A 13,690-nucleotide genomic window follows, 5' to 3' on the forward strand; every position below is an offset into this window, starting at 1 on the left:
TCTACTATTATTCCAGCCGTATTTTCACAAGAATTTATTCAGCCCCTTCCCTGCAAAGAATGGACTGCAGAGCAAAGTCGATTAGAAACCCCACCCTACCACGGACATCAGGTCAGATATGAATTTCACTGATATGGGAAACTGATTAAGAGAGCAATACCTATAGGGTTTTCTGTTATCTATAAGAACAATTGTGTTATGAGGGACTACTGCAAATTCAATTTGAAATTATTGTCCATTTTATGTATATACCATCCATTAGCTCAATGTGCTTACCTTGAATCACATTTACTTGTATATGCTACATTTTTTTCCAGTTCTGTAACAGAAAATAGCCTTCTTCCTATGAATATTTTATGGCTTCAGGAAACAGGTATTACAAGTAAATTCTAGATGGCATGTTAACTACTCTTCACACTGTGACTTCGTTATGAACGTAAATTCTACAAGTAAACAAGTAAATTCTAGATGGCATGGTAACTACTCTTCACACTGTGACTTCGTTATGAAAAGATAATGTCACCTAAATGCTTATTTCTATAGGTGCACTAAGCTAGGATGAATGAAGGAGCCTTATCCTTCAAAAAAAAAGATTTGTTGGCCTTCGAGCAACAAAAGAGAACTGGACACCTTAAAAAGATTTTCTTCAACAAGATTCGAATATAAACATTTCCAATAATGGACATTGAAAGGCAAAAAGCTTTGTAAATTGTGTTTTTTTGTGCATCAAATTTTTCTAAGAAATCCAAAATTTGTACAATAGAGTGTTTAAAGAAAGGAAAGTTCAGAATTAAGCAGCAAGAAAATAACAAAAGACACTGGCATAAAAAGAAGGTAAAAATGATACGTCTACCTGCTATACTCATACTCCAAGAGTAGAAGTCAGACAATTTTTTGTAGTATTGTAGCAAAAACATATTGATGCAAGATTCTTTATCCTTTTCAAGTGCTTGAGAGTCATGCAGCTTCTAAAGACTGTATGGGCAAGTCTATAAGCAATATTCTACTTCAGATCTGGATACCTTAAAAAAGGAGCTTATTGAAATGAGATTAGAAATTTTGGCTCCAACAACTCATGGACAATTATTTTAACGTAGAAAAAAAGCAATTTAACATTGCAAATTCAAGTATAAGTTGAAACCCTGAAATACTGATACCAAAATAAGCAATTTTAACATTACAAAATAATAATGTGATTCTACTTTTAATCTGAGCATCCCTCGGGTATTTCACAACTATCAAGAACTTATAATGCATAATAGCTTTTCCTGTTATAGGTCCATAATGGATTACTTGTCAGATTCTACACTGACATATACTATCTAATTACATCATATTGATATTGGTTTGAGCAGAATATAAATAAAATAAATAATAAGATCATGCTAAAACTGTTTCATACTCTCCATATTTTTGCTAAGACTATATAGGAAAACAAATGTTCTGTTTGAAAAGACAGCATAACTGAACAAAAATAATTATAATGGCAGTGCAATAGAACTGCCTAAGCAAAGAGCAATGTGGACAGAATGTATTATTTTTTTTTAGACCAGAGCACTTCATACAGAACTGTCATAGAAACTTCAAAAAAGCTAATTCAATTGGAAACTGAAAGGGCTAATATCATTTTTAATAGTCAAAAGTGATTGGAACTTCAAAAAAAGCTCATTCAATTGTCAACTGAAAGGGCTAGTGCCCTTTTTAATAGTCAAAAGTGATTGCAGGGCAACCAGGCCCCCTCACACGCCTATCATTTCCCCAAACAAATAATATCAAAATTTTGAGACCATTTTGTTCAACGTAGTTAAAAGGGCTGGAAATTATATATCTTTGAGGATGAAGAACCCTCCCCCCCCCACAGCCTTTAGGGCAAGGGTCGTAAGTATGCCCTTGGGGCATATAAGGTTTTTTATAGAAAGGGTGGTCGTATAAACTTCGGAGGGGGTTCATTGGATTGGAAATCAGAAGTTCTAATGCCCTTTCAAAGAGTCTAAGTGATCGGAGGGCTGATCTCCCCCCCCCCCCCCGCACACACACATGTCATATTTTCCCCAAACATCTGATGAGAATTTTGAGATAGCCATTTGTTAAAAAAATAGTTTAAAAATCACACAACAAGGCCATTGGTGTTGACAGAACCCCCCCCCCCCCAGAGTCTGGGCGCAAGGATTGTGGAAGTTTTTATGGAAGGAGCGGTTATTTGAACCTTATAGGAGGCCCATGTGATTGAAAATGTATAGTTCTAGTTCTCTTTAAAAGTCGAAAGTGACAGAGGGCAACTAGCCCCCCCTCCCTGACATCCTGGCATATCTTTTCCCCAAACGCATCCAATCAAAATTGGGTGATGGCCGTTTTGTTCACAATAGTCCAAAGAGCATACAACAATGTCTTCAGGGTGGACATAACCCCAGAGCCCAGGGTCAAGGGATGTAAGTTATGCCCCAGGGCAAATAAGGTTTTTATAGAACTTGTGGTTACATGAACTTCGAATGATAGAGGGCTTATTTGATAGCAAGTCAAAAGTTCTAGTGTCCTTTTAAGAGTCAAATATATGTTATTAAGAAAAATAGGTATTTTGAACTTTACTTTCCAATAAAGACGAAAGGCATTCAGGTTAACCTTTCAGAGAATGTTAAGCAGAGTGTAGAAGTAAATCAAAACACGTTATGTGTATATGGTTTGTCAAAAGCACATAACTCAGGAATGATTGAGTATATGAATTTGGAACTTCCATTAAATGATAAGGGAGATGATCAAAAAGCCAATTTTTGTATGCTATCACTACAATTACAACTACCACCACTACTACTACCACACTATTCCATTTACAATATTGAGGGGTAATTTGAACTAAATCAAAAGAGGCTAGGTGCATGTAAATTGACAAAAGAATTTATCTTGAGAATTGATTTGGCTATTAAGTTGAAACTTTCAGAGACTGCTTAAAGAGACATCTGACCAAAAGGCAATATGTGCATGCTTCAACTAACACTACTAAACCTGCTATATTTACTACTATTACTACTTCAACTACTACTTCTATTACAACAACTTGTAAGGCTAAGAGCATTGAGATGAAAATCTCAAAACGTATATACACATACAGGTCATCAAAAGGACGTATCAGCATTGACTAATTGTATTAAGTTGAAACTTCCAGGACTTTGAAGAGAGGGTTGAGAGGGATGTTCAACTGACCAAAAGGCAATACGTTAACACTACAGCTGTTACTAAGACTATTGCTATTACGATTAATACTACTACTAGTAATACTAATGCTACTACTGTGACTACTACTACAGCTATGCCTAATGGTATGATGGTTAAAATTTTCGAGGAATTTTGAGGAGAAAAGGTGAACTGAATCAAAACACGTAATCTGTATGCAGGTTGTCAAAACGGCATAACAGCAATATATAGGACAAATTTGGTGTGTGAAGTTTAAACTAACAAGGCTTGTTGTGGGGGATGTTGAACTAACTAAAAGGAAACATTTGCATCCTAATACTACTGCTTCTACTCTTGCTACTATTAACACTACATCTAAAACGACTGCAGCTACTAAAGCTAAGGCTACAACTATTAATTTTACTGCTCCTTCTACTACTGCTTCTATTAAAACTAAGAATTTTAAGGTGACAAATTTGGAATGCATTGAAACTGTATGGGACTAAATCGAAACACTCAATGCCCACACAGGTTGTCAAGAGGACATAGCAGAAAGACTTCAGGAGTGGATGATGGCATAAGATTGAAACTTTCAGCGGGTGTTAAAGAAACCATGGGTGCTAAGAGCATACTGCTACTATTGCTACTATGCAAGCTAAGAGTATTAAGATGAAGCTTTTAAGGAATATTTAGGTGGATGTTGAGCTAAATCAAAACAGATTATGAGCATGTGGATTTTCTAAAAGGTGACAAAGCAATATTGCAGGAACAGCTTACAACATTAAGATAGACCTTTAAGTGTAAAATGTGCAGATTTTAAACTAGCCAGAAAGCACAATGTGTATGCTATTAATACTACCACAAAAGTCACCTTAACTCATAATGCTAAGGGTGTTAAGGTGAAACTTTTAGGGAAGGTTTAGGGGGAGTTTCAATCAAACGAAAAAAAACTATTTGCATGCAGGTTTCCAAAGGAACATATAATCAATATCATAGGCAGCACTGCTCTATGATAGCTAGAAATACCATTGGAACTTTTAAAGGAGCTAATTCAATTGAAAATTAAAAGTTCAGTGCATCTTTTAAGAGTAAAAAGAGATTGGAGGCTAAGCAGTCCTTCTTGCAAGCTCATTCTTTTTCTAAACACAAAGTCAAAATTTTGAGGACAGCTATTTTGTTGAACACAGTAGGACGGTCCAGCAACTATGTCTCTAGGTATATTTGGGGGAAGTGGAGCATTAGCTAGTTGATCACTGATCACTTCTGACTCTTAAAAAAGAACTAGAAATTTCAATTTTCGTGAATGAGCCCATTCCGAAGTTAATATGACCACTCCTTCCACAAAAACCTTATATTCTAATATTGGGCAATTTACATAGGTTACAATCCTTGCCCCCAGGGCTATGGAAGATTTCTCAACCCTAAGTTATAGTAATTTGAATTTTGGACATTTTGAACAAAATGACTATTTCAAAATTTTGATAAGATGCATCTGGGGAAAAAAGGCACAAGGGGGGGGGGGGGAGACTTTTCACTTTTTGAACACTTTTGATTCTTAAAAAGGGCTCAATAAACTTCGATTTCCAATCAAATGAACCTCCTTCACAGTTTATACAACTAAGCCTTCGATAGAAGCCTTATATGTTAATGATGGGTGGCTAGTATAACTAACAGCCCTTTCCAAAGTCAATATGACCACTCCTTCCACAAAAATCTTATATTCTAATAATGGGCAATTTACATAGGTTACAATCCTTGCCCCTGGGGCTATGGAGGATTTCTCAACCCTAGGTTATAGTAATTTGAATTTTGGACATTTCGAACAGAATCACTATTTCAAAATTTTGATAAGATGCATCTGGGAAAAAAGGCACAAGGAGGGGGGGCTTGTCACTTTTTGAACGCTTTCGATTCTTAAAAGGGGCACAATAAACTTCGATTTCCTATCAAATGAACCTCCTCCACAGCTTATACAACTAATCCTTCTATAGAAGCCTTTTATGTTAACGATGGGCGGCTAGTATAACTAACAGCCCTTTCCGCCAGGACTGGGGCTTCAAACCCGAAACCATAGCTATTTGACATTTGGATGAGTTTAAACAAAATGGCTAACTCAAAATTTTGATCAGAAGCATTTAGAAAAAGGGTGAAGGGCGGGGTGGCTCCTTACTGTCCCATTACTCTTGACTTTTAAAAATGGTGCTAGAATTTTCAATTTAAATCGATAGAGTCTTCTAAAGTATACTGGAGCCTTTTCACAGGGGGTGTACTAGAGTCTGAAATAGGTGGATAAGGTTTTTTTTTTTTACCAAAGTCAGAGAGAGATGAATCAGATTCTTTTTAGAGTTAGTCATATCAAGTGGGAGTTTATCAAGATTCATAGGCTGGTGAATAGGAATTTATTCAAAAGTAAGACACATAATATTTTCCCAAAGAAGGGGAAAAAAGTTCAAATTCTGTTCTGAGTTTTCCCAAAGAGGAGAAAAAAAATAATCAGCTTCTATTCTGAATTTTCCTAAATAAGAGAAAAAGTTACACTTCTGTTCTGAATTTTTTCTAAAGAAGGGAAAAAGTTCAACTTCTATTCTGAATTTTTCCATAAAAGAGAAAAAAGCTACACTTTAGTTCTGACTTCCCCCAAAAAAATGAAAAAAAAAGTTCAAGTTCTGTTTTGAAATTTTCCATAGAAAAAAAAAACTAAACTTCAGTTTTGAATTTTTCCAAAGAAGACAAAAAAGTTACATTTCTGTTCTGAATATTCCCCAAAGAAGAGAAAAAAGTTTTACTTTGATTCTGAATTTTTCCAAACAAGAAAGAAAACAAAGTTAAACTTCAGTTCTAAATCGTCCCAAAGAAGAGAAAAAAGTTCAACTTCTGTTCTGAATTTCTCATCGAATAGACAAAAGTTAAACTTCAGTTCTAAATTTTTCAAAGAAGAGAAAGTTCAACTTCCGTCCTGAATTTTTCCAAAGAAGAGAAAAGAAATACACTTCAGTTCTGAATTGTCCACAAAGAAGAGAAAAAAGTTATGCTTCAGTTCCAAATTTTTCCAAAGAAGAGAAAAAAAAAGTTCAACTTCAGTTCTGAATTTATCCACAGAAGAGAAAAGAAAATTCAACTTCTGTCCCAAATTTTCCCAAAGAAGAGAAAAGAGTTAACTTCTGTTCTGAATTTCCCCAAAAAGGAAAAAAAAATTCAAATTATGTCTCTGACTTTAAAAAAATCCCATTCCCCTGCCTCTGAATCTTGATAAATTCCCACTTCAAATGACTAACTCCAAAAAGAATCCTATTCATCTCTCTCAGATTTTGGTAAAAAAAAACCATAGACAGTGTATAGAAATGCAAAAAAAAACAACAGATATTTCAGTCACATATACAGTGGCCATCATCAGTAGTAAACTAAACTAAAAACTAAAACTGAACTAAAAACTAAACTAAAACAATTTAAAAAAAAAGTTTACATACCAAATCAAAATAAAACTACATATTGTTTAATTCACTAATTCTTTTCAAAGCAAAGGCAGAAGCTAACTTCATTCACCTTCTTGGATTTGGTTCATTAGCTTTCAATGATATAACATTAGGACAGAGGTCAACTACATTGGGTGAATTGAACTTTACTCTGTCAGATTTTAATAAATTATCATAGATAGAATTCAGCCCAAATTCACCTGTGTCCTGATTCAAAGCAATATTCTTGAATAAGATTTTCTTTATTTCAAGAATTTCACGAAAATTTGGCTTTAAACTCCAACCCCTAGAAATCAAAGAGACATTCTCAAAAAAAAAAAAAAAAATAAATAAAATGGTCTGGAAAATTGAAAATATGTTCTGAAAGGGCTGAAGTAAAATCCTCAGACTTAGAATCTTGCTTTAAAGCCAAAGAAATATAATCTTTATGCTCTAATAATGTCATTTCTAAATTCTGGTTAGTATATCCCACACATGAGCTCTGCAAGTACATGCGATCTGATACACACCACTTTGTTGCCCCAATGAAGTTAGATCTTTCCCAGAATTTAGAAAACTACCCAAAGTATTATTACTCTTTAAAGCTATCCTTAGACCATTACTCTATAAAATTCTTTTAAGTTTTTTCACTTAGCCCAGGTACACATGGTAAGGAACAAAAACATCTTTCTCCCGATTTTTCTCAAAGACTTCCTTAAAAATCTCTAGAAACCTTTTTCTTCTTCTTGAAAAAGTCTGGTTAATTAACCACTCTGGATACATGTTGTTTATTAGTATTTTCCTTAGAAAAGACAACTCCTCAAAAATTTTGGAGTGCAAATACTAAAGATTTGGTCAGTTAAAGAAATAATCAAACCAATTTTTACTTGGCAAGCGTGACTGGAACTATAAGACAAAAATCTATTGTTATTTGTTGGTTTTCTGTCAATTTGAAAATCCAGACTATTTTCATTTTTTAAAAGAAGAAAATCAAGAAAAGGAAGTTTCCCATTCTCTTCTAATTCAAAAGCAAACTTTAAATCCCCTCCCCAACAATTAAGATGTTCTGAAAATCCTTTTAATTCCTCCTCCCCATAATCCCACACTGAAATTATGTCATCCATATACCAGCTCCAGAAAATATGTTTTAAAAATATGCATCTAACACAATTGTTTCAATATTCTCCACAAAAATATTAGCTAATTTAGGGGATAAAGGGGCCCCCATAGGTAAACCATTTACTTGTTCGAAAAACTCCCCTCTGACTTGAAAAAAATAAGAGAACTTATTGCACAACCTTACTAAATACATAACTGCAGAAACTTCCAAACCTGTTTTGCCACTAATCAACTCCAAATTTTTTAACAGCTTTCTTTCTAGAAGAGTTTCGGCTGCTTCTACATCAATATTTGTGTACACTGATATAATGTTGAAGCTTAAAAGCAAAAAAAAAAAACTTGAAGAAATTTCTACTTTTTTCAGTTTTTCAACCAAATTCAAAGAAATTCGTAATGTATGAAATTTGTGCAGACAAAAGTGGTTTACAGATTGACATTAACCACTTGCTCAAAACACTTGTTGGTGACCTTGTACTTGACACAATTGGTTGTAATGGTAGGTTAGGCTTATGAATTTTGGGAAGTCCATACAATTTAGGGCACAAATGCATGGCAGGCATTTATAATAAAGTTGAGGTGTAATTTTTCCTTCATCCTTTAAACACTTTAATTTGTTCTTAAATGTATTTGTAAAAGAGTCTATTGGATTATATGATAGCTTCTTGTATGTTTTTTCATTATGTAGTAAACTTCTTAATTTTGATTCACAGTCCTCAGTATTCATGACAACTAAAATATCTGTTAATATCTTCTGAAGATTAGATTTTGTTCTTCCTTGAAATAATCTTTCTGTAAGTAGGCCTATTCACAAAGCTGTTTTCGGGTTTTGTTTACTTGCATCTAGTAATGATTTTATTTGTCCTGATCTTGGGCATTGCTTGTGCTGTAGCCCTGTTTCTAAATTTTTCATTTTTTTACTATAAAGTTTTGGCTATCTGAGTCTATCAAAAGCCTTTTGAAAAATCTCCCAACATATAATTTTGACTCTAAATCTATTCTAGAAAACTTTTTTATCTAACTAAAAAAAAGAAAAATTAAGCCTCATAATTTTATCTGAAAAGGTTAAGAGAACTTGGAAGCAGGTTATTGGAAATAGGTCAAGAGCATATGGAATTTATGTGAAAAAAAAAAAAAACAACATCATAGACAGGTCAATAGCACTGCCTAAACATGGGAACATAAGTCAACCATATGGTCAACATAGCCTATTACAATAAATTTTAATAACTTATTGAATAAGTATAGTTATTGTGCTATATTCAGTGAAGTTTGAACATCAAAAGCAATCCCTAAAAAAAAACTTGCAGCATTTATAAATGTTACCAAAAACTAAATACACAAACAATTTTCTACCTGTAAAAGGACAAATTGCAGGTTATTCAGCTTTGAAGCACAAAGACAATAGTTGAAATAAGCCCCTTAGGGCACAAATTAATAATTGAAAATTCTTATTGAATGCTAAAAATTTGTAGCAATAGGCAGTACAGTTTTGAACCAGATGTAAAAACAAATTCTGATATGCTAAGGCTTAAAATACTCAAGTTGTTGTGTTAAACATAACACAGTAGGAAGCTATGTACCCACACTTCACACAGTGCATCCATATAATTAAGAATTCTAATTGAGATTACTGGTCATTAACTGACAGGAAGACTTCTTTATTTCCAGGGGCTTGGTTACAGACAAGGATAAAGGATTTCTGATTATCTGAAGATACTTTTTGGGGAGTCAAAGGGTGAAAGGACTAATTGCTAGTTCATATAGCCTACCCTGTATACACATTTTTGAACTGGGAACTGGAGTCAAACCAAAATTAGGTTAATCATCCTGGTACTTGTTCACAGGGTTGTTACTATCCAAAATGTTTGGCAGGGGGGAGCATGAGATTTTACTAACTGGGTGGTCATTTTACTGACTGTTCTTGTCAATAATAAGCATAATGTCGGTTTTGAATACAATATGTAAAATCACTGCACAAGTTGGTAAAACCACTGCATTTACCAACCAAGATTCAGATTTTGGTACACATCATGTCACTATTTTAATGCTGTTTATTTAACCAAATGGAAAATTATGGCACCAAACAGGAGTTGGCAAAACTGCTGCATTTATGAACCAAGTTAAAAATTTTTGGAGATGGCATGTCAGTATTTTGATTAAAGTATATCTTTTATAAACATGGACAGTAGGTTCTTAATCTTGGATATGATGTAAATAGTATTAGGTAGGTTATGATTAGCTGGTAGTTGACAATTCTCTAGTTAGGACGTTTTTTTAACATTTGAACTTTTAGTATTGAGCTTATGTAGTTGAAATATTCAAGTTAATCAACTTATGAAGAAAATTTAGGAAATCCAATTAGCTTAAAATGCATTGACCTGTGAGACAAGGTGGTATTGAACCTACTGTAGAGAATCTTGCTGGGGTGTAAACTTTATCAATGTTTAATAACATCCCAAGTTAGATTCCATTTGTCAGTTGTCTATTCACAATCAATGCCATTGTTGAATGATTCAGCAGTCTTGGATTATTCCATAGTGACACAGAGCAAACAGCATAGATTCTCTGATACACACATTGTTGACTCCCAGGGACCTGCAGTTTCTGGCTGGCAGCACTGGAGAGGGGTGGAGAGAAAATGGTACTTAGACTAGCATATTCAAGCAACCTACATGTCATGATGACATATACCCTTTCCTTTGTGTATACCTGCATTGTGAGTTTTAGTGATATAAGACACTCTTCATAAGGTTTTTCTTCTAGGTGTGGTATGAGTTTGGTGGCTTAGCACTGAACATTTGTAAGAGTCCTTTGGATCCCTTTTATAATGGGGACACACCAAACTCTATATGAGGGTGGATTAATCCTTTGCAAAGTTTCCTTACCTCATACAGCTTCCTGATGGTAAATGTTTTCCTGATAAGCCCAAGTGCCAGGTTTGTTTTTGCAGCTTGAGCTTGTGTATAACTATGGAACTTAAGCTCCCTGTCAATAATAACAGCTAAATCTTTTTCTTCAGTTACCACCTTGAATTGGTTGTTCCCAATAATATATGATTAGTTGGGGTTATTTTAGCCAAGACAAAAAACTCTACAATGGGATGCATTGAACTGCAGGCCCCTGTCTATAGACCATCTCAAAACCATGTTGAAGTCTTCCTGAACAGTTGAGGATTCTTCATTACATATGGCCTGCCCTAGTAGCTTATAGTCATCAGCATATAATATCAGAGGATTCTTTGGATTTGTTGAGTAATCATTGACATAAATACTAAAAAATGTAGACCCTAAGATGGTTCCCTGTGGAATATTGCTGAGAGCTACAGCTGGCTCAGAGAAGATGGTGCCATTTTTGGTGCTTATGAGGACTTTCTTAGTTCTTTTTGGCAAGAAAGCCTCAATCAAACCTCTAAACTCAACATGGACTCCATATGCATTTTCAGCTTCAGTAACAGGAGGTTGTGTTGCACCTTGTCAAAAATTTTTACTTGATCTAGCAAAATCATATCTATTGGAAGGTCTCTGTCAAGGAGTTTAGTGACAAAATCATATAACTCAATGAGGTTAGTTTTAATTGAGTGACCTTTGCAAAACTGATGCTGACTTTTATTGAGTAACTGGCTGTTATCTAGATGACTGAACAACACATCATTTATAATTACAATAACCTTGCAAAATACCAAACTAAGGCTGATGGGGTGGTAGTTGCTATCTAGGTCTTTTTGTCCCTTCTTAAAAATGGGCAAGTTTCCAGTCACTAAGGATGACTTTTCAAGTCAATGTCATCTGGACATACTCAGCTTAACAATACTTATAATTTGGGCTGTTTCTTTGAGTAATAGTGGGTGACTATTAACTAGCCTAGCAGTCTTGTTCTCATAAGGCTTCTTCATCCTTTTAAAGACATTTTCAGTAATTATAGGTGGGAGAGACAGATATAAGAATCAGAGGTGATGGCATTGTGGATGAATTGGACATGGATAATTTTGAAGACCACACTGCCTTTCCATGAAAATAAACAAAAGTTCAAATAGGGATAAATCCTTCCAATAGACAGTGATAAGTCACAAAAAAAATACTGACTATTAATAATAACTTATATACAAAACAAAATAACTATGTATTGTTTAATAACTTCTTTCTTTTTCAAAGCAATACTGGAAGCAACCTTCCTGGTTCTGGTTCATCACCATTATTTGAACTAACAATTGGACAGCAGTAATTCACATTAGGTGAAATGAACCTTACTTTATCTGGCTTTAATAAATAATTGTAAATAGAGTTTGACCCAAATTCCCCTGTGTCTCTATTTAAAGCCATTTTCTTGAATATAATTTTCTTAATTTCAATAATTTCCCAAAAATCTTGCTTTAAACCACAGTCCTTAGAGATCAAAGAGACATTATTGAACAAGAAAAATTGTCTGGAAAATCATAAATATGTTCTGACAGAGCTAAAGTGAAATATTCAGGTTTTTATTTTGCTTTAAAGCCAACAAAATAGTCTTGATGCTGCAGTAGTCTCATTTCTAAATTCTGGTTCCCATATATGAGCTTCTGCAAGTACATGGGATCTGATAGACTACACTTTGCTGCCCCAATGAACTTTGATCTTTCCCAGAATTTAAAAAACTGCCTAAAGTAATTTTTCCAAAAGTACTTTAAAAGTCTTTGTGTTATGAAAGTGAAATCTTGCATAACAGATCTTAAAATTAAATGAAATACAAGAGAACTGTTTTCAGGTTCACAACTTTGCTGAATCCCAATTTAGATGGTTTCAAAAATCTGCAAATACATTTCCTAAATTTAGAAACAACCCTTTGATATGGCTTAAAATTCTCTTCAAATAACAGGAATTGTATTTTCAGAACTAAAACCAGAGAAAAAAAACTGATAACTGAAAATTAAGGTAAAATGTTATTTTGTCAAGTAGGCAAATTTCTAAGACTTAGAAATCAGAAGAGGGCTAACATGGAAGCTTGGGATTATTTTCCTAGAGTATGTTTTTGGCCCTGCATTTATTACTGGAATATTCTTTTTCCTAACCTGTGTTTTAAAGGACATATATATGGTAAAATTCTACTTTAGCTACTTTTGGCTATCTTGGAAAGGGGTTTGGTAAGGGAAATGAAACTTTTAGGGATGGGTCTACAAGCTAAAAGTATGGGTAAATTTTTGCAGTTCATATTATTGACTTACAAATAAAGTGAACATACCACTTGATGCCCTTTAAACTTACCTCTCATTTGTATCAGAAATAAACTTTACCCCCATACCCCCTAATGTGCAAATATATACCCTGAATTTGTATATATAGGGGTCAGAGCAAAATTCATTTGCAACAAAAATGATTATTATATTTGGAAAGAGCATAAAAATAAGGCATTGAGTAGTATGTTTACTTTATTTGCAAGTCAATAATATAAACTGCAGAAAATTTACCAAAGTAGGCTATGTCCTAAGAAAGTATTTTGAAGTACCTACCTCCACTCCTTCTCCCTCTAGAGGGCCCTGAAATTTGCTGGTAAATATTTTGCAGTTCATAGTATTGACTTACAAATAAAGTGACATACCACTTGAGGCTTTTTTTTATGCTCTACAAATATAATAATCATTTTTGTCACAAATGAATTTCACCCCCACCCCTATATGTACCAATTTAGGGTATATATTTGCACATTAGGGGGTGGGTATAAAATTTAAACTTACCTCTCATTTGCACAAGAAATGAACTTTACCTCTCCCCCCTAATGTGCAAATATATACCCTGAATTGGTATATATAGGGGTGGGGTAAAATTCATTTGTGACAAAAACAATTATTGCATTTGGAAATAGCCTAGCATAAATAAAGGCCTCAAGTGGAATATTTACTTTATTTGTAAGTCAATAATATGAATTGCAAAATATTTACCAGTTTGCAAACATGACAGGTGTAGCCTATAGGCTACCTA

The 13,690-nt window shown here is 34.0% G+C and overlaps 1 protein-coding gene across 4 annotated transcripts in view; it reads right to left on the reverse strand.

The window, feature by feature from the left end:
- Nucleotides 1-13,690, reverse strand: part of Elo68beta (Elongase 68beta) — a 141,510-nt gene that overhangs the window by 35,987 nt on the left and 91,833 nt on the right. For 2 of the 4 annotated variants that reach the window (XM_089088416.1, XM_089088418.1), the window contains one exon: nt 854-1,022. In XM_089088416.1, the coding sequence (XP_088944542.1) occupies nt 854-917 (64 nt within the window). In that variant the 5' untranslated portion in view covers nt 918-1,022. Of the gene's footprint in view, nt 1-276; nt 425-853; nt 1,023-7,952; nt 8,057-13,690 lie in introns of those variants that run through there. The other 2 variants (XM_089088417.1, XM_089088419.1) reach the window with 2 other exon arrangements.

This window comes from Artemia sp. Qi Xiang Cuo, chromosome 4, assembly GCF_049724085.1.
Source record: "Artemia sp. Qi Xiang Cuo chromosome 4, ASM4972408v1, whole genome shotgun sequence".
In the NCBI taxonomy this organism is placed as follows: Eukaryota; Metazoa; Arthropoda; class Branchiopoda; order Anostraca; family Artemiidae; genus Artemia; species Artemia sp. Qi Xiang Cuo.